The sequence below is a fragment of the Rhinopithecus bieti genome, unplaced genomic scaffold (assembly GCF_001698545.2).
Source record: "Rhinopithecus bieti isolate Rb0 unplaced genomic scaffold, ASM169854v2 scaffold_5948, whole genome shotgun sequence".
Taxonomy (NCBI): domain Eukaryota; kingdom Metazoa; phylum Chordata; class Mammalia; order Primates; family Cercopithecidae; genus Rhinopithecus; species Rhinopithecus bieti.
Window position 1 is genome coordinate 3040587 of NW_016805422.1, and position 25308 is coordinate 3065894.

General features: G+C 39.4%; 1 protein-coding gene across 1 annotated transcript in view; it reads right to left on the minus strand.

Moving 5' to 3' along the window:
• The window catches only part of KIF27 (kinesin family member 27), a 101444-nt gene that overhangs the window by 70442 nt on the left and 5694 nt on the right, over positions 1-25308 (minus strand). Inside the window, exons 2-5 of the mRNA XM_017872376.1 lie at positions 23696-24080; positions 16250-16450; positions 11279-12237; positions 4857-5000 (exon numbers count right to left, since the gene is read on the minus strand). Coding sequence (XP_017727865.1) covers positions 4857-5000; positions 11279-12237; positions 16250-16450; positions 23696-23993 — 1602 coding nt within the window. The 5' untranslated portion in view covers positions 23994-24080. The remainder of the gene's footprint in view (positions 1-4856; positions 5001-11278; positions 12238-16249; positions 16451-23695; positions 24081-25308) is intronic.

A 25308-nucleotide genomic window follows, 5' to 3' on the forward strand; every position in this document is an offset into this window, starting at 1 on the left:
GCAGCACGCCAACATGGCATAAATATACATATGTAACAAACCTGCACGTTTTGCACATGTACCCTAGAACTTAAAGTATAATAAAAATAAAAATAAAAAAATAAACTTTATTGAGACAAAATTCACATACTATAGAAACCAACTATTTAAAGTATACAATATAGAAGATATAGAAGAAGAAAAAGATATAGAAGGTAAAAGGATTATAAAGGAAGAAATGAAACTTTTATTATTTGCAGATGACATAATTATAAATGAAAATCCAAAAGAATTTACAGATTTAGGATTAAAAAGTGAGTATAGGCCGGGTGCGGTGGCTAACGCCTGTAATCCCAGCACTTTGGGAGGCCGAGGTAGTTAGATCATTTGAGGTCAGGAGTTCGAGACCAGACTGACTGACATGGTTGAAACCCTGTCTCTACTAAAAATACAAAAAAATTAGCCAGGCATGGTGGTGCATGCCTGTAATCCCAGCTACTCAGGAGGCTGAGGCAGGAGAAGCACTTGAACCCAGGAGGCAGAGGTTGCAGTGAGCCGAGATCATGCCACTGCACTCCAGCCTGGGCGACAGAGTAAAATTCTGTCTCAAAAAAAAAAAAAAGAAAGTTTATAGCCAGGCGTGGTGGCAGGTGCCTGTAATCCCAGCTACGCAGGAAACTGAAGCAGGAGAATCGCTTGAGTCCGGGAGGCAGAGGTTGTAGTGAGCGGAGACCGTGCCACTGCACCCCATCCTGGGTGACACAGTGAGACTCCGTCTCAAAAAAAAAAAAAGAAAGAAAAAAAAAGAAATTACTTCCAAATGTTTGGATCCTTTCCATTTATCTTGGGAATTTTGAAGGTTCCCCACCTGATGGTAACTGTAGGCACTCCGGATCAAAAACTGAGTTTAGTCAGGTTGCTGGATATATAAGGTATTAATATCTAAAAATTAGTACAGTTCCACATACCAACAATTAGGGAATTTGAAAATAAAATTTTTTAAAGATTCTATTTATAGTGACAGAAAAAAAATCAAGTACCTACAAAGAAATCTATAAATTATTTGCAATATTTCTGCACAAAAAATGTAGGCCATTACTGAGAAAAACCAAAGGAAATCTAAGTAAACAGAGAACTATACCATGCTTATGGATTAGGAGACTCAATCAAAACATGTTCATTAATTCTAAACAGATACAAAAATGTAATTCAATGTTAATTAGTTAATTAATGTTAACCAACTTGATTGAATCTTTCTGTAATGTATACATACATCGAAACATTACACTGTATCCCAGAAACATACAAAATTATTATTTGACCATGACAAATAAATAAATGAAAATAGCATACTAAGTGAAAGAAGTCACACACAAAGGCCACTTACTGTATGATTCCAGTTATATGAAATGTTTAGAATAGGCAAATCCATAGAAGTAGAAAGTAAAGTGGTTTTTGCCAGGGGCTGAGGAAAGGAGGAAAATGAGGAGTGACTGCTAATGGATACAATATTTTCATTTTGGGTGATAAAAATATTCTAAAATTAGACAGTGTGTGGTTAGACAACTCTGTAAATACATTTAAAAATCACTGAATTGTGTATTTGAAGGGCTGAATTCTATAGTATGTGAATTATATCTCAATAAAGTAGTTATTTAAAAAAGTTTAAAAATTCAAATAAAACTTTTTTTTTTTTTTTTTTTTTTTTTTTGAGAGAGTCTCGCTCTGTTCGCCAGCCTGGAGGTTGCAGTGGCCGGATCTCAGCTCACTGCAAGCTCCGACCTTCATGGGTTCACGCCATTACTCACTGGCCTCTCAGCCTCCCAAGTAGCTGGGACTACAGGCGCCACCACCACGCCAGCTAGTTTTTTGTATTTTTTTTTTTTAGTAGGACGGGGTTTCACCGTGTTAGCCAGGATGGCTTGTAGTCTCTATCTCCGTGACCCCCGTGATCCGCCCGTCTCGGCCTCCCAGCAGTGCTGGGATTACAGGCTGAGCGCACCGCGCCGGCCTTCAAATAAGAATTTTATATGGGACCAACCAAGACATCTGGGGAGTAGGGAGGGAAGAGAGAACAGCGGCAGAAGGCCCTTGACTCTACAAATATCTAGACTTATTATAAACCTACAATTAAATAAGATTGTGATCTTGGCTCAAGGATATACACAATCAACCAACAGAATAGAAGGCCAAGAAATAGACAAGAGATTCATGCACAAATAGACCGATGATTTATGATAAAGATAGCATTCAAAAACAGTTGCGAAAGATGGTTTCCAATAAATGATGCTAGGGGTACAAACTGGAGTTCATCTATATGTTTAAAAAATGAAATTTGATCTTACTTTATTCCACACACAGAATCAATTCCTGGAGGACTATACAGCTAATGTGGAAGGCCAAAAACAATAAAGCTTCTGGGGAAGATAATACAAGAAAGTATCCTCAGAGGAGACAATTGGGGAAGGAAAAACTTATTAAATAGATTGAACAAATATCATTAAGCATAAAGAAAAAGATTGATGAATTTGATTGACAAGCAAGACTCTTCGGCCGGGCGCGGTGGCTCAAGCCTGTAATCCCAGCACTTTGGGAGGCCGAGACGGGGCGGATCACGAGGTCAGGGAGGATCAAGACAATCCTGGCTAACACTGTGAAACCCCTTCTCTACTAAAAAAATACAAAAACCTAGCCAGGCGACCGGGTGGCGGGTAGCCTGTAGTCCCCAGCCTACTCGGGAGGCTGAGGCAGGAGAATGGCCGTCCAACCCGGGAGGCGGGAGCTGTGTAGCGAGCTGAGATCCCGCCACTGCACTCCACCCCGGCAACAGGAGCGAGACTCCATCTCAAAAAAAAAAAAAAAAAAAAAAAAACTCTTCATCAAAGATACCACTGAGAGTAAAAGGCAAGCCACAGAAAAATTATTTGCAATCATAGAAGTGACAAAGCACCCATACCCAGAATATACAACAAACTTCTACAAATTAATCTAGAAGATAGGTAACTCAGTAGAAAAACAAGCAAGAGACTTGAATGAATACTTCACAAAAGAGGATATCCAAATAGCCAAAAATATATGAATAAAATGCTCAACCTCACTAGTCATCAGGGAAATGCAAACTAAAGCCACAATAAAATACTACATACCTACCAGATTGGCTGAGATTTAAAAATTAATAACAAATGTTGAAAAGCATATGGAACAGTGGGAATGCTCACATAGTGCTGGGTGGGAGTGTAAAATGGAAAACAATCTGGTATTACCTACAAAAGTTGAAGATATACCTACCCTATGGCCTAGCAATTCAACTCCTAGGCACAAATCTCAAATAAATGTATGTGCATGTGCATTGAGAGACACTGAAAATTCACAAGAAAATTTCACAGAAAACCACAAATGTCCATCAAACAGTAGAACAGAAAATAAATTGTGGTATAGTCATACAATAAAATCCTATGTAGCTATAAAACTAAACAAACCACAGCCACACATTACAGATAAAATATTAGAATTTACAGAAAAAATATTACAATTAAAAAGTGGATGAATTATAATAATGTTCAACAAAGCAGCCAGATACTGAATATGCTATACTGAATAAATTAATAAAAATTCCAAAACCTAAACTGGAGTGTTGAAGGATACATATTTAGATAGTAAAACCATAAGAAAAGCAAAGAAATGATTACCATGCAAGTCAAGAGAGTGGTTCCCTTTGAGGAAGAGGCACTAAGAATTTTGAGGTGCTGGCAGTTAGCAATTTCTTGACCTGGTGGTGGTTACCCAGCTGTTCTCTTTGTGATAAATCACTGATTAATACATATTGTTTTGTATATACTTTAGTTTTATGTTTTTAAATTATTATACAATTAGGGCCAGGCATGGTGGCTCATGCCTGCAATCAATCTCAGCACTTGGGAAGCTGAGGTGGTACGATCACTGAGCCCAGGAGTTCGAGACCAGCTTGAGCAACACAGTGAGACCCCATCTCCATAAAAAAATCGGAAAATTAGCTGGGCATGGTGGCATGCACCTGTGGTTGCAGCTACTCAGGAGGCTGAGGCGGGAGGATCACTTCAGCCCGGAAGGTCGAGGCTGCAGTGAGCTGTGATTGTGCCAGTGCACACCAGCCTGAGCAACAGAATGAGATCCTGTCTCAAAACAATAACAACAACAAACAACAACAAAATACAATTAGAAGGGTTAAATAAGAAAACAAAAATCAAACAACATGAAAATCAAAATCTGATGTGTGCTGGATTAGATTATTTCTCTGGGCATTAGTTATTCCCTGATAGGAATAACTGATGATAGGAAACTAAAGGCTTTAAATGATATTAACTATTTGGGGTGATGGGAGAAGTCACAGCCAGGGAGTACAATATTTAGAGGCATGCTATGTTATACTGTAGACATATCCATGTTAGTATAATAGGAAAGTTAAGATAGAAAATTTGAAAGATGTTTAACCAAAGTTAAAAAGCAAATCACTCACGAGGTATAAGAGGATAATTTAATACATTTCAAAGTTTAAATTACGTATTTACCTTCCAACTCCTAACAATATTGCATTTCCTAATACCTTGGCAAACAACAGGAAGGAAAAGTATGGAAAAAATAACCATGATATGATTTATAAATTAATTTCCTGGGTATTATCTTTATATTTCTAAAACCAAAGTCAAGCTAACAATAAAAATGTTTCCATTTAAGCAGATTTAAGGGAAAACTAATAATTCTTTCAGGTGCCTATGTTCAGAACTCTTCAAATGAACATCCTCTTTTTAAGTTCCCATTTATCATTTAAAATGCTATTGTGTTTAGTTAGGTACTATTTCAAGAAAATCTACAGAGTTAGATGCATTAAGAAACTCTACCTGCAATCTATTCACTTTTTGTGCTTCTTTCAAAGATACAGCATGCCCTTTGTTTTCCTGTACCATCATCTGCACCTGATTCTTCAGTTCCTTCACCTCCAGTTCCTTCTGACTAAATACTACTTCATCAGCAGCAAGCGCACACTAGTGGGGAAAGGAGGCACAAGTGACATTCACCACTGAAAATAATCAAGAAACCTCATATGATAACACAAAATGGTGATTAGATTATAGCTTGATGATGTCTCATGAATTTTTTTTTTTCATTTTCAACTTTTTCTGATTTCTTTCTAAGGAAGGCAGAGTTGAGAGAACCTATCATTGCTATAACATAGGAATTCATTACCATGAAGACAGAAGATTTTCCTGATTTTCCTTCCTGTATATAAAACTAGTTGTTTTGGTTCTAGAGTACCTTCACTAAGATTTTTACAAGTTTGCTAGAACTACTATGAGATTTTAATGTGGATCACTCAAAGAGCTCACATTTTCCAAACTGACATATAGGGTTATAAGAATACATCTGGGCATTTGAATGAAGCAGATTTGCTGATTTTGTACACTTTAATCATGAAGAGATATATTCTGAAGATGTCGAAAATGATTAAACAGTTTTACTTCTTGGTTTCTAGTAAATTTGCCTATTTTAAGAACACTTGGGATATGTAAACAATGAAGCAGTTTTTAAATTAAATAAACAGAAAATTATTTGTCAAGAGCCTCATTCCACATGTTGGCTTGGCATTTTAAAAATCTCACTAAATAAGATGTTGGCATGGATGCGGTGATCAGGGAACACTTCTACACTGCTAGTGGGAATATAAACTAGTACAGCCACTATGAAAGACAGTGTGGAGATTCCTTGAAGAACTAAAAGTAGACCTACCATTTGGTCCAGCAATACCACTACTGGGTATCTACCCAGAAGAACAGAAGTCATTATACAAAAAAGATACTTGTACGCGCATGTTTATAGCAGCACAATTCGCAATTGCAAAATTGTGGAACCAACCCAAATGCCCATCAATCAATGAATGGATAAAGAAACTGTGATATATGTATGTATCTGAGAGTAAAAGGCAAGCCACAGAAAAATTATTTGCAATCATATAAGTGACAAAGCACTCATACCCAGAATATACAACAAACTTCTACAAATTAATCTAGAAGGCAGGTAACTCAAGAAAAACAAGCAAGAGACTTGAATGAGTACTTCACAAAGGAGGATATCCAAATAGCCAAAAATATATGAAAAAAATGCTCAACCTCACTAGTCATTGGGGAAATGCAAACTAAAGCCACAATAAAATGTGGCTTTCCTGGCAACAACAGCGAAACTCTGTCTCAAAAAAGAAAAAAAAAAAAAAGAGCATTTATCTGTTCAATGTATTTGTGTTCATGTACTTTTTCTGTGTTCAAAACTTGGAATAAAAAGGGCAATAAAGTCCCTTAAGAGATACTTTAGGCCGGGCGCGGTGGCTCAAACCTGTAATCCCAGCACTTTGGGAGGCCGAGACGGGCGGATCACAAGGTCAGGAGATCGAGACTATCCTGGCTAACATGGTGAAACCCCGTCTCTACTAAAAAAACATACAAAAAACTAGCCGGGCGAGGTGGCGGGCGCCTGTAGTCCCAGCTACTCAGGAGGCTGAGGCAGGAGAATGGCGTCAACCCGGGAGGCGGAGCTTGCAATGAGCTGAGATCCGGCCTCTGCACTCCAGCCCGGGCGACAGAGCGAGACTCCGTCTCAAAAAAAAAAAAAAAGAAAAAAAAAAAAAAGAGATACTTTAAGAGATACTTATGAGCAGGTAGAATGTTCCAAACATTGACTTATGGTGAAAAATCAAGGTTGCAACACTATCTGGCAGCTTCTAAAAATAAGATGGTAACTTCAAAATGACACTTATCTTCCCTAGCAACAATCCAGCTGTTACTCCATCTGCAAGACGGCCCACGATCTTACCTTGGCTAAGAATTTTTAAAATATGTACTGACCTGCTTGCCTGATAGGCTCAAGGATAACAGGGATTGAGAAAAGGATATCCTTGCTTGTCGCACAGACCTGCTGCTCACCTTGCCCAGCAATCCCCCTAAGCAGCTGAGTTTACCAAGCTGCCTTCACAGTAACCCCTGGGATGTAACCCTACCTACAACTACTGAGTCCAATCCCTTAGCTACCACTGATGTATATCCTAGGCACAGGCAGGTGAAAAATAAATGAGAGGTATATATAGTAATAAGCTAACATACATTGAGTCTTAGAACAGGCCAGGCATCCTCACTGCTTTATGGGAACAAATGCTTTAATATTCGCACAACCCTATAAAGTGGGTATTACTGTTTCCATTTTACAGATGGGGAAACTGAAGCACAAAGGTCAACTATTTGCCCCAGGTCATACAGCTAGTAAGCAAAGGAGGCAGGATTCAAACTTAGGGAGTTTGGTATCCATATTCTTAACCAGTATGTTATTCTGCCTGTCATAGAAGAACAGAAAAGAAAGTTTTAAAAATGATTTTCTAGTCAGGTGCAGTGGCACACACCTGTAGTCCCAAGATACTCATGAGGCTGAGGTGAAAAGCTATGTCCCGAGTAGCTGGGACTACAGATGCATGCCACCACACCCAGCTAATTTTTCTTTTTTTAAAAAATGTTTGTAAAGATAGGGTCTCACTCTGTTGCCCAAGCTGGTCTCGAATTGCTGGGCTCATACGATCCACCCACTTTGGCTTTCCAAAGTGCTGGGAATACAGGTGTAAGCCACCATGGTGGCCAAAACAATTTTTTAAAGAGATATATGCCGGGCACAGTACCTCATGCCTGTATCCCAGGACTTTGGGAAGCAGAGGCAGGCAGATAACTTGAGGTTAGGAGTTTGAGACCAGCCTGGCCAACATGGTGAAACACCGTCTCTACTAAAAATACAAAATATAGCTAGGCATGGTGGCAGTGCTTGTAATCCCAGCTGCTCAGGAGGCTGAGGCAGGAGAATCCCTTGAACCCGGGAGGCGGAAGTTGGGCTACATGGCAAGATCCTGTCTCTACAAAAAATACAAAAATTAGCCTTGTGGCCGGGCGTGGTAGCTCACGCCTGTAATCCCAGCACTTTGGGAGGCCAAGGCAGGCAGATCACCTGAGGTCGGGAGTTCGAGACCAGCGCGGCTAACATGGAGAAACCCCGTATCTACTAAAAATACAAAAAATTAGCCTGGCATGGTGGCGCATGCCTGTAATTCCAGCTACTCGGGAAGCTGAGGCAGGAGAATCGCTTGAACCCAGGAGGCGGAGGTTGAGGTAAGCTGAGATCACGCCCTTGCACTCCAACCTGGGCAACAAGAACAAAACTCTGTCTCAAAAAAAAAAAAAAAAAAAAAAATTAGCCTTGCATGGTGGCCTGTGCTCCCAGCTACTCGGGAGGCTGAGGTGGAAGGACTGCTTGAGCCCTGGACGTCAAGGCTGCAGTGAGCCATGATCATGCCACTGCACTCCAACCTCAGTGACACAGGGAGACCCTGTCTCCAAAAAAAAAAGAAAGAAAAAGAAACCCATTTGCTTTTTGCAATCTACTATTTCCCAAGATAATCTGATCATGGTACTTTTTTCAACAAAACTATTAATATCTTTAGGATGTAATAATCTAGAGAATATAATCGAGGGCAAACTTAAATGTATTTTCCAACACGTGGAAAGAGGAACTTACTACCTTCCCTACCCCCAAGCAATCGGTTTGCTGGGCTTCCAGTTTCAGCCACCTTAGAAGCATGACAGAAAAGTGCTTCCTATTACCACCTCCTATATATGTCCCAACATTCAAGCTTCCAATTACCAGTACTTCCTGTTCCACCAGTTTCTTATACTAATGAGGAACGGCCTACTCTACCTAGGCAGAATTATTACGTTTCAGAAAAAAAAAAAAAAAAAAAATTAAAAAAATGATGTAAAAGTATTACCTTACATGTTTCTATGTTATTATTTATTTATTCATTTATTTTTAGAGACAGGGTCTCACTCTGCCCCCAGGCTGGAGTGCAGTGGTGCAATCACAGCTCACTGCAGCCTTGAACTCCTGGGCTCAAGTAATCCTCCCACCTAAGTCTCCCGAGTAGGTGGGACCACAGGCATGTGCCACCATGCCTGACTAGTTTTTTCATTTTTTGTAGAGACAGGGGTCTCATTTTGTTTCCCAGACTAGTCTCAAACTCCTGGGCTCATAACGACCCTCCAGCCTCAGTCTCCCAAAGTGCTGTGATTACCGGCATGAGCCACTGTGCTGACTGAGACTAGGACATTAATGTAACAAGATAGTTTCAAATCTCCTATTTCAAGTAACGAGAAATTTCCGCTTGTTGAGTTTGGTGTAATAGGAAAGAACATCCACAATTATGTGAAAATTCAGTGAAATACTCCTCCTGGCCGGGCGCGGTGGCTCACGCTTGTAATCCCAGCACTTTGGGAGGCCGAAGTGGGCGGATCACGAGATCAGGAGATCGAAACCACGGTGAAACCCCGTCTCTACTAAAAATACAAAAAATTAGCCGGGCGCTGTGGCGGGTGCCTGTAGTCCCAGCTACTCAGGAGGCTGAGGCAGGAGAATGGCGTGAACCCGGGAGGCGGAGCTTGCAGTGAGCGGAGGTCGAGATCGCGCCACTGCACTCCAGCCTGGGCTACAGAGCCAGACTCTGTCTCAAAAAAACAACAACAACAACAACAAAAAAAAAACTCCTCCCTTCAAACTATACAACTATGAGGCTGAATTTTCTTCACAAACTTCAACCAAAACAACATATTGCAACAAACTGAATACTGAAGCAGATACGAAAATCCAACTGTCTGTTAGACCAGATGTTAAAGACATTTGCAAAAATGTAAAGGAATTCTACTCTTATTAAAATTTTTGTGTGTGTTGGCTGGGTACAGTGGCTCACACCTGTAATCCCAGAACTCTGGTAGGCCAAGGCGGGCAGATCATGAGGTCAAGAGATGGAGACCATCCTGGCCAACATGGTGAAACCTCGTCTCTACTAAAAATACAAAAATTAGCTGGGCATGGTGGCGTGCGCCTGTAGTCCTGGCTACTTGGGTGGCTGAGGCAGGAGAATCACTTCAACCTGGGAGGCAGAGGCTGCAGTGAGCCGACATCATGCCATTGCACTCCAGCCTGGTGAGAGAGCAAGATTCTATCTCAAAAAAAAAAAAAAATTATATTAGAAAATATTTTCATTAAAAGTGCTCTATTAACATGTAATTGGGTTACCATTAGTTTTGAATGAATAAATAGCTTAGATTTTTTCCAGTTTTAATTCTAACACAGTAAATATCAATAGATATAACCCACATGAACAAAAGCTCTTTGAGGGATCTCACTTTAAAAGTGTAAAGAAGAAGTCCTGTGATCAAAAAGTTGGAGAACTTGAGAACTGCTGTAACAGAGGATAATACAAATGCCTTCTTTATAATATTACACATAAAAAGGCTTTGAGGAAATATTTCTAGCTAGAGAAATAAGCTGAGAGCTTTAAAAAAAAAAAGGAAATATACTTAAACCATATTTCCTTTTTAACTAAAAAGCTATCCTTTTAAGTTTTCCTATTTTGAAAAATGGACAGAACGATGGAATCTGGGAGTTATCTCTGGAACAACTGAAGGACCATTCATTTGCTCACTAGATTGCAAACTCCATCCAAGCAAGCAGTAACTAGGTGTGTCTGTCCTCCACCATTCCCACAACATACAATCTTCACACAATAAATAGTTTCTGAATGAAAAGTGGGGAAATGTAAATCTGAACTCAATACATGTACATATAACATGTATACATGTACATACCTACATTCCTTAAACATTAATAAATATGCTAATTTGTTAGTTTTTTTTTAAACTTATACTCCAAACACAAGAGATGAAGTATTTCTTTTCTTTCAAGAACTACTGACCCACAGAGGGAAAAAAACTCAGTAAAAGATAACTTAATTTTATTTCTCAAATAAGTTTATTTTCAGTCTCTAAATTGACAACCAGGTCCACAAAGTTCTATTTAATAAATATAACAAATTAAAATACACTTTAACCAAAGGAGAAAGGAGGAGGAGTCAAGAAGAGTATGAATTGTGAGGAGGAAGCAACAGGAAAGGGGAGGGTAGAAAGAACAAAGTGAGAGAGGCAAGTGGGATTCTATATATAAATCATTTTTTAAAAAACCTAAAATTCCAAAATGACAGGCAAGTGGGATTCTATATATAAATCATTTTTTAAAAAACCTAAAATTCCAAAATGACTCTTAGAATTTACTTGCCCAAATAAATTCAGTCCTTAAAAGAGTTATCCATAATAATGTCTAAATATGTTAACACACACACCCCCAAAATATGTACATCTATTATGTATCAATAAAATAAATACATAAATAAGTGATGTCTAAGTACCTGGCATTTCTTAAGCTCTCTCTTCAGCTGGAGAACTGTAACATGCTCTGGTCCTTCTTCCAGACTTGCAGTGCCTCCAATTCCTCGAAATGAGGTGACCACAGCCGTCCTGACCTCTTGGATCATGTTAAACCACTCCTGCAGTTTGTATTGCTGCTTTTGGTTTAGTCTGACAGTATCTTTTAAGTCAACCAGGAAGGTAAAGGCTTCTTCTACACAACATTGGTAACCCAGACATTCTCCTTGAAGCTGAGCTACTTGCTCCTCAAGAGAATGAATCCTATTTGTATCAGGACTCCCTTCTTGATGGATCTGGCTAGTTTGGCTGACATTAGCCTGCTGGCTTTGCAAAGCTTCTCGAAGCAATTTAATCTCAAATTCCATTTCATCTATACGGTCTGACTCGGGGCTGAAGTTTACAGTGGGTTTGTTTCTAATGTTCCGTGCTCTGTTGGCATATTTGAGAGAATTTAAGGACTCATCAAAATTCGAGGAGGAGGGGCTGACACATGTGATCATGACAGTCTTAGCACTGCCTCCCAGAGAATCTTTCAGAAGCCGGGTAATTTTAGCATCCCTATATGGAATATGTGAACTCTTCCTGCGTGGGTCCCCAAGAGCGCTTATTACATTTCCTAACGCCAGCAATCCACTATTGATCTGAATGGATTCTTTGAACCGTTCACCAGTATTCCCCGTTTTGGTTACTCTTTCTGATCCTGCCAAATCCACAAAGTGGAACTTTGAGACAATATGCCGAGGGGAATACCATGATCCATCTTCAGCTGCCTCCACATTTTTACGAACTTGACAAATGCTGATTGTAAAAATTGCATGTGATCTGCTGGAGTGCTCATTCATTTGGGTGGTACCTGTATGTCTGGCTGCATTCCCCGTCTCCAAAAGGCTCATCACTTCATCTGCACTCTCCACATGGCATTCCTTGGCCCCAACAATCACTTAAAATAGCAATAACATGTTTTTAAGCCAAGTTTTCACCAAAACCTAGTATAGTTAACAGTTACCATTTGCTAAACAGTCTGGCCAAGATAGTCCCTTTTTAAAAAAGTCAACAGCATTTCAAATACCAATAGTAACATTAGCAACATCATCAAATAATTTTAGATAATCTCCCAAAGAAACTATTTTAACAGACAGCACTCATTTTAATGTTTAAATTCTAAAAGCTGTAATTTTTGAAAAAACAGTCTAGTTTGTCTTGAGTCATGAGTCACACTCAATTCCTTAAAATGACTGACAAAAGAAAAACTCTTCATTCCAGTCTTTTGATTTGTAAAGCCTAAAAGATTATTCTTTTTTTTTTTTTTCTTGAGATGGAGTCTCTGCCGTCACGCAGGCTAGAGTGCAGTGGCGCAATCTTGGCTCACTGCAACCTCCACCTCGGTTTAAGTGATTCTCCTGCCTTAGCCTCCCAAGTAGCTGGATTACAGGCATGCACTACCACATCTGGCTAATTTTTTTTGTATTTTTAGTAGAGATAGGGTTTCATCACGTTGGCCAGGCTGGTCTCGAACTCCTGACCTCAGGTGATCCACCTGCCTTGGCCTCCCAAAGTGCTGGGACAACAGGTGTGAGCCACCTCACCTGGCCTAGGTTAATCTTTTATAAATTAATCAAATATATAATTCAAAAGAGTTAATCAGTAGATTAGAAGAATTAATTAGTATCAATTAAAAGGCATTAGTTGGCCAGGTGCAGTGGCTCAAGCCTGTAATCCCAGCACTTTGGGGAGGCCTCAGCCACGGGCGGATCATGAGGTCAGGAGATCGAAGAAAGACCATTCCTGGCTTAACACAATGTGAAACCCTGGTCCTCCTACTAAAAAAATAACAAAAAACTAGCGGGCGCGGTGGTCGGGCGCCTGAGTCCAGCTACTTGGGAGGCTGAGGCAGGAGAATGGCGTAAACCCGGAAGGCGGAGCTTGTAGTGGAGCTGAGATCCGGCAACTGCGCACTCCAAGCCTGGGCGACAGAGTGAGACTCGTATCAAAAAAAAAAAAAAAAAAAAAAGCATTAAGTTTTTTTTTTTCAGTTTTGTTAATAATCAAAGCCATCCTGGAGCTTTTAAAGTTTTTTGGTATTGTGAGGTCTAATCAACGATGAGTAAAAAATTCAATACAAAGTTGGTCATTCATTTTAAAAACAGGTATGGTTTACGTAATATCAGAATGCAAGGTAGACAGATGAGATGGCAATTAAAAGAAAACACTTTGAACACCATAATGTACTGTACTCAAAAAAGAAAAAAAAGTTTTATTTCAATCACAGAATGAACTAAAATAACCTACATTTACTACCTGCATTATTTGTTTATATCCAAAAATACTGCAAAGAGAAGTAGGTGGACTTAGGAATTGAATCAGAGAAGGAAAGCTCCTGATTTCATGCTCAAATTATATTGCCGTAATTCCTCTTTACACAGATACTGTCACATCACTATTTCTTTAAAAAATAATCATTTCACTTTCATTATTTCCATCGTGACACTTTTTAAACAACCCAATTCCTGTAAGTCATAGTAAAACTTTCATTAAATTTTTCCAATGTTAGGCTATAAGTTAGCACTACGGTTCTCAAACCCAGATGCAAATCACCTGGTAGCTTTATAAAAAAGAAAGTGCCAACGCCCAGGCACCATCTCAGACCAATTAAATCAGAATCCCTGAGAAGTAGGACCCAGAAATCAGTATTTTTAAAAAGCTTCCCACGTGTACTAATTGTGCAGCAGCCAGCATGGACATTACTGCTTCACACAGAGACTCTAAAGAAATATGTCAAACAAATGCACTTTACTTGTGAGTAGGACATTATGTAAGACATACTGTAATTTAAGATCATTTGTAACATCCTTCCAAAATTTGTTCAACATTGGTATCAGATATGAAATATTTTCATCAAGTTTATCAAGAGTGATAGTGAAGTGTATATACTTCTGTCCTACTTGATATTTTACAAAGAAGCATGTATTATTTTTGTAACTGTTTGATAAAAGATAAAAACAATCAATAATTGTATTCCATAAGATAAAGGAGCTCAAAACATTAGTCTGAATTATATCCAGAAGAGAGAAACTGTACTGAATTATCTAATAAGACCATAAGCTACCATATATAGTTTCTTCTTAAAAAACAAAAACAGGGCCGGGCGCGGTGGCTCAAGCCTGTAATCCCAGCACTTTGGGAGGCCGAGACGGGCGGATCACGAGGCCAGGAGATCGAGACCATCCCAGCTAACACGGTGAAACCCCTGTCTCTACCAAAAAAAAAAAAATACAAAACAAAACAAAACAGGTCGAGCACGGTGGCTCTCGCCTGTAATCCCAGCACTTTGGGAGGCCGAGGCGGGCAGATCACAAGGTCAGGAGTTTGAGACCATCCTGGCTAACACAGTGAAACCCCGTCTCTACTAAAAATACAAAAAATTAGCCAGGCGTGGTGGTGGGCGCCTGTAGTCCCAGCTACTTGGGAGGCTGAGGCAAGAGAATGGCGTGAACCTGGGAGGCAGAGCTTGCAGTGAGCTGAGATTGCACCACTGCACTCCAGCCAGGGCGACAGAGGTGAGATCCTGTCTCCAAAAAAAAAAAGAACAGTCACTGCAATATTATTAATAATAGTTAAAACCTGGAAACAGCCTAAATGTCCAACAATGGAATATTAAATAACTATAAACACATTCATAAGATAAATTACCATATAACCATGAAGAGTCATAAGTATGAAAAATATTTAATCATATGTGAAAATGTTCACAATATAAATATTAAGTGAAATGTAAAATGCAAAACTGTGTGTAGGGTTGCAAGTATATATATTTTAAAATTATATGTACGTAGAAAATAATTCTGGAAGGAAACACACCAAAAGAGAAGTTGGTATTTCTAGGCTCTAGGATTAAAAATAATCTTAAACTTTCTTCCTTATACTTTCCTGTTTTCAAAATACTCTATGAAGAACATGTTAGCTTTTAAACTGGAAAAGCAGAAATTGTTATTCTTCAAAATATTTGCAGTTTGACCCTCCCATTCTAACCTTCTCCCATTTCCAACAAATGGATATTGGTTAACGGAATTAACAGGCTACTAACGCAGAAAGTCAGACCTTGAGGAACACAGCAAAAAAAAAACAGGTAAATGTCAATATGAAAAAACAAAAATATAAACTCTTAACTTTAAAAAAAGAGGAAGAAGTACGTGTGCTGGGACAAAAATCAAAGAAAAGAAAGGCAAGTTCTGGGTCAACTTTGATAAATGCTTAAAGCAAAAGCCATCTCCAATCTCAGGGTAGAGCGGTAGAGAGGAAAAATCTCAGGTAGAGAGGAAAAAAGATATAAAAACAAATTTAGCCTATATCACAGTCTCACCTGAAGTCAGTCTAGAGGGGAACAATGATAGGAAATCAGTATCTTGCATTACAAATTAATAACTTCACCTTACCACCAGTCTGAACTACTTTTCCATCTGAGTAATTTAAGAGAGATTAATAGGCTGGGAGCAGAGGCTCACACCTGTAATCCCAGCACTTTGGGAGGCCGAGGTGGGAGGATCATGAGGTCAGGAGTTTGAGACCAGCCTGACAAACATGGTGAAATCCCGTCTCTACTAAAAATACAAAAATTAGCCAGGCATGGTGGCACGCACCTGTAATCCCAGCTACTCGGGAGGCTGAGGCAGCAGAATCACTTGAACCCGGGAGGCAGAGGTTGCAGTGAGCCAAGATTGCACCACTACATTCTAGCCTGGGTGACCCAGGTGATGGAGCGAGATGCCATCTCAAAAAAAAAAAAAAAAAAAAAAAAAAAAGAGATTAATAATCAATAAAGCTGTTCAAGTTAAAAGTAAAATAAATTCATTTTGCTTCTGTATGTTTTAAAGATTCCTTGGAATATATCCAGAAACTGAATTAAAGCATGTCTGTTTGCTAATGAAGGCAACTGATTAAGTGGGCTCCTTTACCTGTGTTTCCATTTTCGTCTTCTCGGATGTGAAGATCCTTCATGGATGTCTCCAATTCTAGAAGATCTCTTAGGTCTTCCTTGTACACTTCTATATAAGATACTTTCACATTAAAGTCAATGCTAGGATGTTCAGAGATGCTTTGAAATATTTCTTGAATAGCTCGAGGAATGATACCCTTTTGGCCCTCCACAACTGAAGCTGAAAATTTAGAAAAAGAAAGCACATCTGAAACTTAAAACAAAAGAAAAGCGACAACCCCAATTTTATAGTTAATTTATTTTATTATATTTCTCTATATTATAACTTTATTTTGTTTTTTTGAGACGGAGTCTTGCTCTGTTGCCCAGGCTGGAGTGCCGTGGTGCCATCTTCGCTCACTGTAACCTCCGCCTATCGAATTCAGGTGATTCTCCTGCCTCAGCCTCCTGAGTGGCTGGGATTACAGATGCCCACCACCAGGCTATTATAACTTTTTTAAACCACAACTATAAAATTCACAAGTAAAAGTTTTCACATGTATCCCCTTACCAAGAATTCATTCAAGCATTCATTGAACAAGTATTTATTTAGTATCTACTATGTGCCAGGCACTATTCTAGGACTCTGCAATCCACCAATAAACAAAACAGGGAGAAAAGAAATCCCTTCCCTGGTGAGATTCTGCTGACAAAAGACTGACAATAGCAAAAAAGAATAACTGATAAGTGAATTATATGGCATATTAAAAAGTATTAATTGTACCTGGAGGAAAAAAAATACAGCAGGGTAAGGGGACTAGAAGTGTAACTACCAGCCGGGAGATGCTTACAACTTTAAACAGGAAGGTCATGGTGGGCATCATTCAGAAGGTGATATCTGAGAAAAGACTTTAAACAGGCCGAGTGTGGTGGCTCACGCCTGTAATCCCAGACTTTGGGAGGCTGAGGCGGGCAGATCACTTGAGCCCAGGAGTTCAAGACCAGTTTGGGCAACGTGGTGAAACCCTGTCTCTACTAAAAATAGAAAAATTAGCTAGCTAGGTGTGGTGGCCCATGCCTGTAATCCCAACTATTTGGGTGGCTAAGGCACGAGAATCACTTGAAGCTGGGAGGTGGAGGTTGCAGTGAGCTGAGATAGCGCCACTGCACTCCAGCCTAGGTGACAGAGGGAAACTGTCTCAAAAAAAAAAAAAAAAATTAATAAGAAAATATATTTGGAAAGTCCCAGGAATGAAACAGACATTAAGTGGCACAGGCAAATTTCAAAGCACGTAGATGTGGTAGAAATGTACATTTTAATATGAATGATAGAACTATATGGAGTGGCATTTTATTCCATAAATAGGCCATACTGTGGTGGCTCACACCTGTAATCCCAGCACATGGGGAGGCCGAGGTGGGTGGATCACTTGAGCTAAGAAGTTTGAGACCAGCCTGGGCAACACGGCAAGATCCCTTCTCTACAAAAAAATACAAAAAAATTTCGTGTTGCATGCCTATGGTCTCAGCTGCTTGGGAGGCTGAGAAGGGAGGATTACTTGAGCTTGGGAGCCAGAGGTTGCAGTGAGTCAGGAGACAGAGCCTGGGTGACAGAGCAAGACCCTTTCTCAAAATAAATAAATAAATAAACAAACAAACAAATAAATAAATAAATACTGTATCTTTCCCAATTCACTGTTCATTAAATACTAGATCCAGAGAGGTGGCCCTTGGCTCATAAAACATCATTCTACACAAAGGGCTTCCCCTGCCTACAGCCACTCCACCTCTCGGATATTCACTACTACTAGTAGAAGCCACGTTATAAAAACGTTGGTGTTTTTGGCCAGGCACGGTGGCTCACGCCTGTAATCCCAGCTCTCTGGGAGGCCGAAGCAGGTGGATCACGGGGTCAGGAGATCAAGACCATCCTGGCTAACACGGTGAAACCCCGTCTCTACTAAAAATACAAAAAATTAGCCAGGTGTGGTGGCGGGCACCTGTAGTTCCAGGCTGAGGGCGGAAGGAATGGTGGTGAACCCGGGAGGCGGACCTTGCAAGTGAGCCGAGATCGCGCCACTGCACTCCAAGCCCTGGGGACAGAGTGAGCCTTTTTTTTTTTTTTTCAAAAAAAAAAAAAAAAAAAGAGGTTTTGGTTTTAATGACATATAATTTCTAAAGCAGAAAATAGCTGTAAAAAGCAGGAAACTGACCCTAGGTAAGACCAATCTATTTCACAGCCTTTTGCACTAAAATATCTTTCTCTTTAGATCATTTATTATGGTCTGGGTAGAATCCCAATCACTGGAGCACAATTCATTTATGTTGGCAAGAATTTTTTTTTTTTTTTTTTGGTGAGACGGAGTCTCACTCTGTCGCCCAGGCTGGAGTGCGGTGGTGCAATCTCGGCTCACTGCAACCTCCGCCTCCCAGGTTCAAGTGATTCTCTTGCCTCAGCCTCCCACGTAGCTGGGACTACAGGCGTGTGCCACCATGCCCAGCTAATTTTTTGTGTTTGCAGTTGAGATGGGGTTACACCATGTTAGCCAGGATGGTCTTGATCTCCTCACCTCATGATCTGCCCGCCTCAGCATCCCAAACTGCTGGGATTACAGGGATAAGCCACCGCGCCCGGCCAAGAATGCTTTTTTAAAAAAATTCTTATATTTCTTTACACGTCATCAAGTGTATCTGTTCTGAGATTTCTGGATGGGGTGAAAAGGTGCAAGGAGCTTGAGAGTAGAAAGGGATAATGAGAAAAGACAGAGAAGCAAGCCAAAGTTGATGGCAACAGACAATGTATGCAGAAACAGGTGCAGAAAGGCCAGTTATGCCCAGGCCTAGACCCTCAGTTCAAGAATGAGGAAGGGAACATCTCTACACCTCTTCTCCTCCAACACTAAGCCCACAGCTTCTACAACCCAGAACACAGACCAGTACAGTAACATTATGAGTAAACACTTATTTCTGTTCCCCCTTGTTTCAAAAAGGAGTTAAAGCAGGTTTACAAATAGGCGTAGGAGGGGCTCAAACAGATACTTCTACATCAGTGTTCATAGTAACATTATTTACAGGAGCTACAACGGGGAAGCAAACCAAATGTCCATCAAAAGAAGAATGGATAAATAAAACATAGTATATACATACAATGGAATGTTCTTGGAAAAAGGAATGACGTTCTGATAGGTGACATAACATGCTAAGTGAGAGAAGCTAGACACAGAAGGAAAAATACTGTATGATTCCACTTCTTTTTTTTCTTTTTTTTTTTTTTTGAGACAGGGTTTCACTGTGTCACCCAAGCTGGATTGCAGTGGCACAATCATAGTTCACTGTGGCCTTGACCTCCTGGGCTCTGGCAATCTTCCCACCTAAGCCTCTGAAGTAGCTGGGACTAAAGGCATGTGCCACCACATCCAGCTAATTTTTTTGTTGTTTTTTGTAGTGACAAACTCTCACTATGTTGCCCAGGCTGGAATGCAGTGGCGCGATCTCAGCTCACTGCAACCTCCGCCTCCTGGGTTCAAGCGATTCTCCTGCCTCAGCCTCCTGAGTAGCTGGGACTACAGGCACCCGCCACCACCCCTGGCTAATTTTTGTATTTTTAGAAGAGATGGGGTTTCACCATGTTGGCCAGGATGGTCTCGATTTTCTGACCTCATGATCCACCTGCCTCAGCCTCCCAAAGTGCTGAGATTACAGGCGTGAGGCACCGCGCCTAGCCCACTTTTATGCCTTTTGTTTTGTTTTGTGAGACAGAGTCTTGCTCTATTGCCCACACTGGAGTGCAGTGGCGCAATCTCAGCTCACTGCAACCTCTGCCTCCCAGGTTCAAGTGATTCTCCTGCCTCAGCCTCCAGTAGCTGGGATTACAGGTGCACACCACCATGCCTGACTAATTTTTTTGTATTTTTAGTAGAGATGGGGTTTCATCATGTTGCCCAGGTTGATCTCAAACTCCTGAGCTCAGATGATCCTCCCAAAGTGCTGGGATTACAGACCTGAGCCACCACACCTGACCTCCATTTATATGAAATATCTAGACTAGGCAAATTAAAAGAGACAGAAAGTAAATCAGGTATTATCAGAGAATGCTGGGAGAGCTATTGCTTAATGGGTACATAGCTACTGTTTGGGTGATGAAAATTTAAAAAATACTGGTTATTATTGCATTAATAATTAGTATATTTGATGCTGCAGAACTCTACACTTGAAAGTAGCTAAAATGATAAGTTTGGTTATCTTTATATTTATATTTATATGTACTTTATCACAATTGTAAAGATAGTAAAAAAAAAGTATAAAATTTAAAATAAGTGGAAGGAAAACTGAGACTTTAAAAGCTTCTATAGGCTAATTTAGAAAACTGCCCATCATTTTAGCATTGCTCCATGGAAAATGTATTCCAAGCAATAAACAGTTGACTTACAAATGACACTTAAAACAACTTGCTTCCAAGTTGAAGATTACCAAAATTTAGGTTTTGGCAACAATCATGCTGAAAATCTAAGTTTCCATCAACTTCGATGGCTGCCCTTCCCCTCATTTAAGAGGCAAGACTGCCATCATGTGGTAAGTAAAGTAAGTTATGGGTTTTCTTCTAATACAGTACAAATGAAGATTCCCTTTTAAGAGCTTGTGGGAACTAGCCTGTAGGAAATATCTAAACCTTTCAAACTGTAGCATAGATAAGCAATCTTGATTACCCAGAATAAATAATTGACCAGAAATAGTTCAGTTATGCCCCACATCAATAGATAACAAAGCACAATTTAAAAGACGTATCAAAAAGCTTAATTTCAAATATTTATAATAAAGCTCCAATATGTATTTTGATAACTTAAATATAAAATTTGCAATGTTAGTCTTATATTCCTGAAATAAACCATTTCCAAGAGAAAACCTGCAAAGTTTTATACCTCAACAACTATCATTTAACTATCATATGGTATTTAAAGAGTACACAAAAGTTTTTGGAAAAGGCTATACCTTGTAAAGGTAATTCCAAAGTTCTGAAAAGCAGGAAAATGAATATTAGCTAAATAAGCATCATATTTAAAAATAAAGCCAGGCATGGTGGTTCACGCCTGTAATAACAGCACTTTGGGAGACTGAGGCAGGGCAGATCAGTTGATCTCAGGTGTTAGAGACCAGCCTGAACAACATGGCAAAACCCTGTCTCTGCAAAAAATAAAAAATAAAAAATTAGTCGGGAGTGATGATATGCCCCTGTAGTCCCAGATACTCAGGAGGCCGAGGTGGAAGAATTTCTTGAGCCCAGAAGGTTGAGGCTGCAGTTAGCTGTGATTGTGCCACTGCACTCCAGCCAGGGCAACGGACAAGACCCTGTCTCAAAGCAAAATCAAAAACAAAAAACAAAGTGAGACCCCATCTCTACAAAGTTTTAAAAATAAAGCAAAATACATTTTAAAATAAGAGAGTTTCACTCTGCCCTAGTGCCCAGCATGGTAACCTAGATACTGCAGATGCTCAATAAATATTCACTGGTGGATGGGCGGGGACGGGGCAGGGAACCATTATTTGCATGGTCAATAACCAAAAAGCAGATAACTGACCCAGAATTGGTGTCCTATAGAGACATTCTGGGAAACAGAAAATCCTCACTAATACATCAAAAAATAAATCCAACTTTTTTTGAGACAGAGTCTTGGTCTGTTGCCCAGACTGGAGTACAGTGGCATGATCTTGGCTCACCGTAGCCTCCGCCTCCCAGGTTCAAGCGAATTCTCTGCTTCAGCCTCCCGAGTAGCTGGGATTAGAGGCGTATGCCACAACGCCCAGCTAATTTTTGTATTTGTAGTAGAGACAGGGTTTCGCCATGTTGACCAGGCTGGTCTCAAACTCCTGGCCTCAAGTGATCTGCCTGCCTCGGCCTCCCAAAGTGCTGGGATTACAGGTGTGAGCCACCGCGCCTGGACTGAAATGATATTTTACATTGTTAAATACAAAAAGAAAGTTACAGAATCACAGGTATCTCATTAAACAAACAAAAACCAAAAAAACTACATAAGTGAGTAATATGCATCAAACTTATTTCTTTGGGGTGAGAGGAGTTGTCACTTGTTTAATTTTTTATGCATCACTTGCAGTCCTTCTTATAATAAATATTTCTTTAATTTAAAAAAGGTAGAAAGAAAACACCATCCAAAATGTTCTTAATGGTGGTCTATTTCTTCTGATAGAAAGAATTTTAGAGCAATTAAAATATGTTAGAATAGATAACTTTAATAACTTTTTCCCTTACAAAATTAAAATAGTACTCATGGTCTCCTAATAAAAAAAAAAAGTATAGCTATAATTAAGTCACCAGCTTCAGAACATGTATAATTCCTACTGGTATAAAGCATATAATGGGTCATTAGGATTATAAAACATTTGCCAATCAAAAAAAACAAAAATCCCTACAATCCTAAAGAAAAGCCACAATTTATACTAGAAAAACTGAATTATTTCTATTGTAAGACCCTGAAACAATCTAGTATCTGTGATCTCCTAATTCTGCAGAATATACAGATGTTTTTCTTTTAGTTGGGGAGTATTGGCCTCTTGAAGCTCCTCCATTTTAATCTTTGGAATAAAGATTTCCTCAAACTACACAACCACTCCCTGAGCCACTACCCATCCATGCATGTAATAAGAGAAGTTTCTTTTTTAAATTTTTTTATTTTTTTATTGTTTCAGCTCGTATCTCAACAGCTAGAGAAAAAAGTTTCTGAAAGCCATGTATTTTACATTTGTGAAATATGAAAATAGAAAAATATTGAGAGCCACTATTCATACAGAGAATACTAACTAAAACTTTAGACAATGATGCATATGTGCACTATTCGAAAGTTTGCTTTTAGTAGAAAGCTATCAATACAGTAAACAATCTTAACAGAGGACTTGGCTATCAATTCCCCCACTCTATTACCAGACACTTAACTAAAATGATTTCCAAGGTTCCCTCCAGCTCTACATGAGATCCTATGATTCTATCTTTTCCAAACTATAATTACAAGCAGGAGAAATTATGTCCTAAAGTATTCAGAATTTAAAAAAGAAATCTGGCTAGAATATTAAAAAAAGATACTCTACATAGTAAATTTTTCCTACGGTCCCTAAGTCCTGACTGTGGGACTCTTAATATTTACAACTGGCTTGTTAAAGAACACAAAATCTGATCATGTTAACTCATTTATCTCTATTTTAAATTCTGTTCAAAATAACAAGGGCTGACCATTGAAAACTATCTTAAACTTCTTTCCTCAAGCAAATATAATCCTAAATTAGATTGCTTAATGAAACTTCAAAATTTAAAAACAAATCTTTCAAAGATGATGATCTTATGATCACATTTGATTACATTATTCATTCCTTCACTATTCAATTAATATGCTAAGCACCTACCACGTATCAGGTATTGGTCATGTTTTAGCTTCTTTCTAGCATCACAAATAAAAGTCAAAGAGTATGAGAATCTTACCAATATGGCCTCCTCCAATGGTGTATGTCTTCCCAGATCCAGTTTGTCCATAGGCAAAAACAGTTGCATTATAGCCCTCAATGAGTGACAACACTAGGGGCTTTATACATGTATTATAAACTTCATCTTGAGTGGAATTTTTGCCAAAAACAAAATCAAAAGTGAAGACTCTATCTCTCCCAATGATAACTTGCTGGCTGTTTGGAATAACTCTCACACAAACTTGATGATTATGAAGAACTTCTTTGCAAAGCAGAGGTCTAATTCTTACAGCAACTTTTACTGGTATTTCTTCCATGGCAACTTAGATTTTACTAAATAGATTTTCTACTTAATGTTCAGTATCTAGTGTGAGAAACTTCCATCTTATGTAAGATGTGGATTCCTGTGTATCAAAAAGAAAAAACAAATTTTAATTACTGATTCCTTTTATTCCAATAAACTAACCACCTTCTAAAGCAAAGTCAGTGAGAACAGGTTTTGTTCCAACACAACACAGTCACAAAAAGTAAACTTGTCTTGTAAAATACATTGTAAATTTGTAAACAAAATAGTATGTCTTGGGTTTGCTTCAAAATAATCTAGAGTATGGGGTCCATGAGTTCATAAATGATGAAGCTAAGTGGTAAGTACATGGGATTCCATTGTGCCTTTATTTCTACAGTAATAATGTTTCCCAGTTCATTAATCTAACTATTAAATAGCCAGGGAGTTAGAAAATTAAGGCAAGGAGATAAGTAAGTAAGGAACTGTACACGTGTTTTTATTGTTTGTTTTTTGAGATGGAGTATTGCTCTATGGTCTAGGGTGGAACGCAGTGGTGTGATCTCCGCTCTCCGTAACCTCTGCCTCCCAGGTTCAAGTGATTCTCCTGCCTCAGACCTCTTGAGTAGCTGGGATTACAGGTGCCCGCCACTACGACCAGCTAATTTTTGTATTTTTAGTAGAGACGGGGTTTCACCATATTGGCCAGGCTGGTCTCAAACTCCGAACCTCAAGTGACCCACCTGCCTTGGCCTCCCAAAGTGCTGGGATTACAGGCGTGAGCCACCACGCCCAGCCTGTACATGTGTTAAAAACAAACATTAGTACCAGATTTTATAGCTATGCATTGAAAAACAGCATTTCCTCTTTGCCACAATTATTAGAAATAAATTCATGAAAATAGTTCTAAGAATTTCAGTAAGTCAATATAAATTTAAAACTAAATTTTTATTCAAAAATAATCAAAACTAACAGAAAAAACTGCTTTTTCTGCTTCTAAATATTATGTTGTACTTATTTCTGAAGATCTCTGCTAGAATTAATACATCAAAAATTAAAAGGCCGGGCGCGGTGGCTCAAGTCTGTAATCCCAGCACTTTGGGAGGCCGAGACGGGCGGATCACGAGGTCAGGAGATCAAGACCATCCTGGCTAACACGGTGAAACCCCGTCTCTACTAAAAAAATACAAAAAACTAGCCGGGCGAGGTGGCGGGTGCCTGTAGTCCCAGCTACTCGGGAGGCTGAGGCAGGAAAATGGCGTCAACCTGGGAGGCGGAGCTTGCAGTGAGCTGAGATCCGGCCACTGCACTCCAGCATGGGCGACAGAGGGAGACTCCGTCTCAAAAAA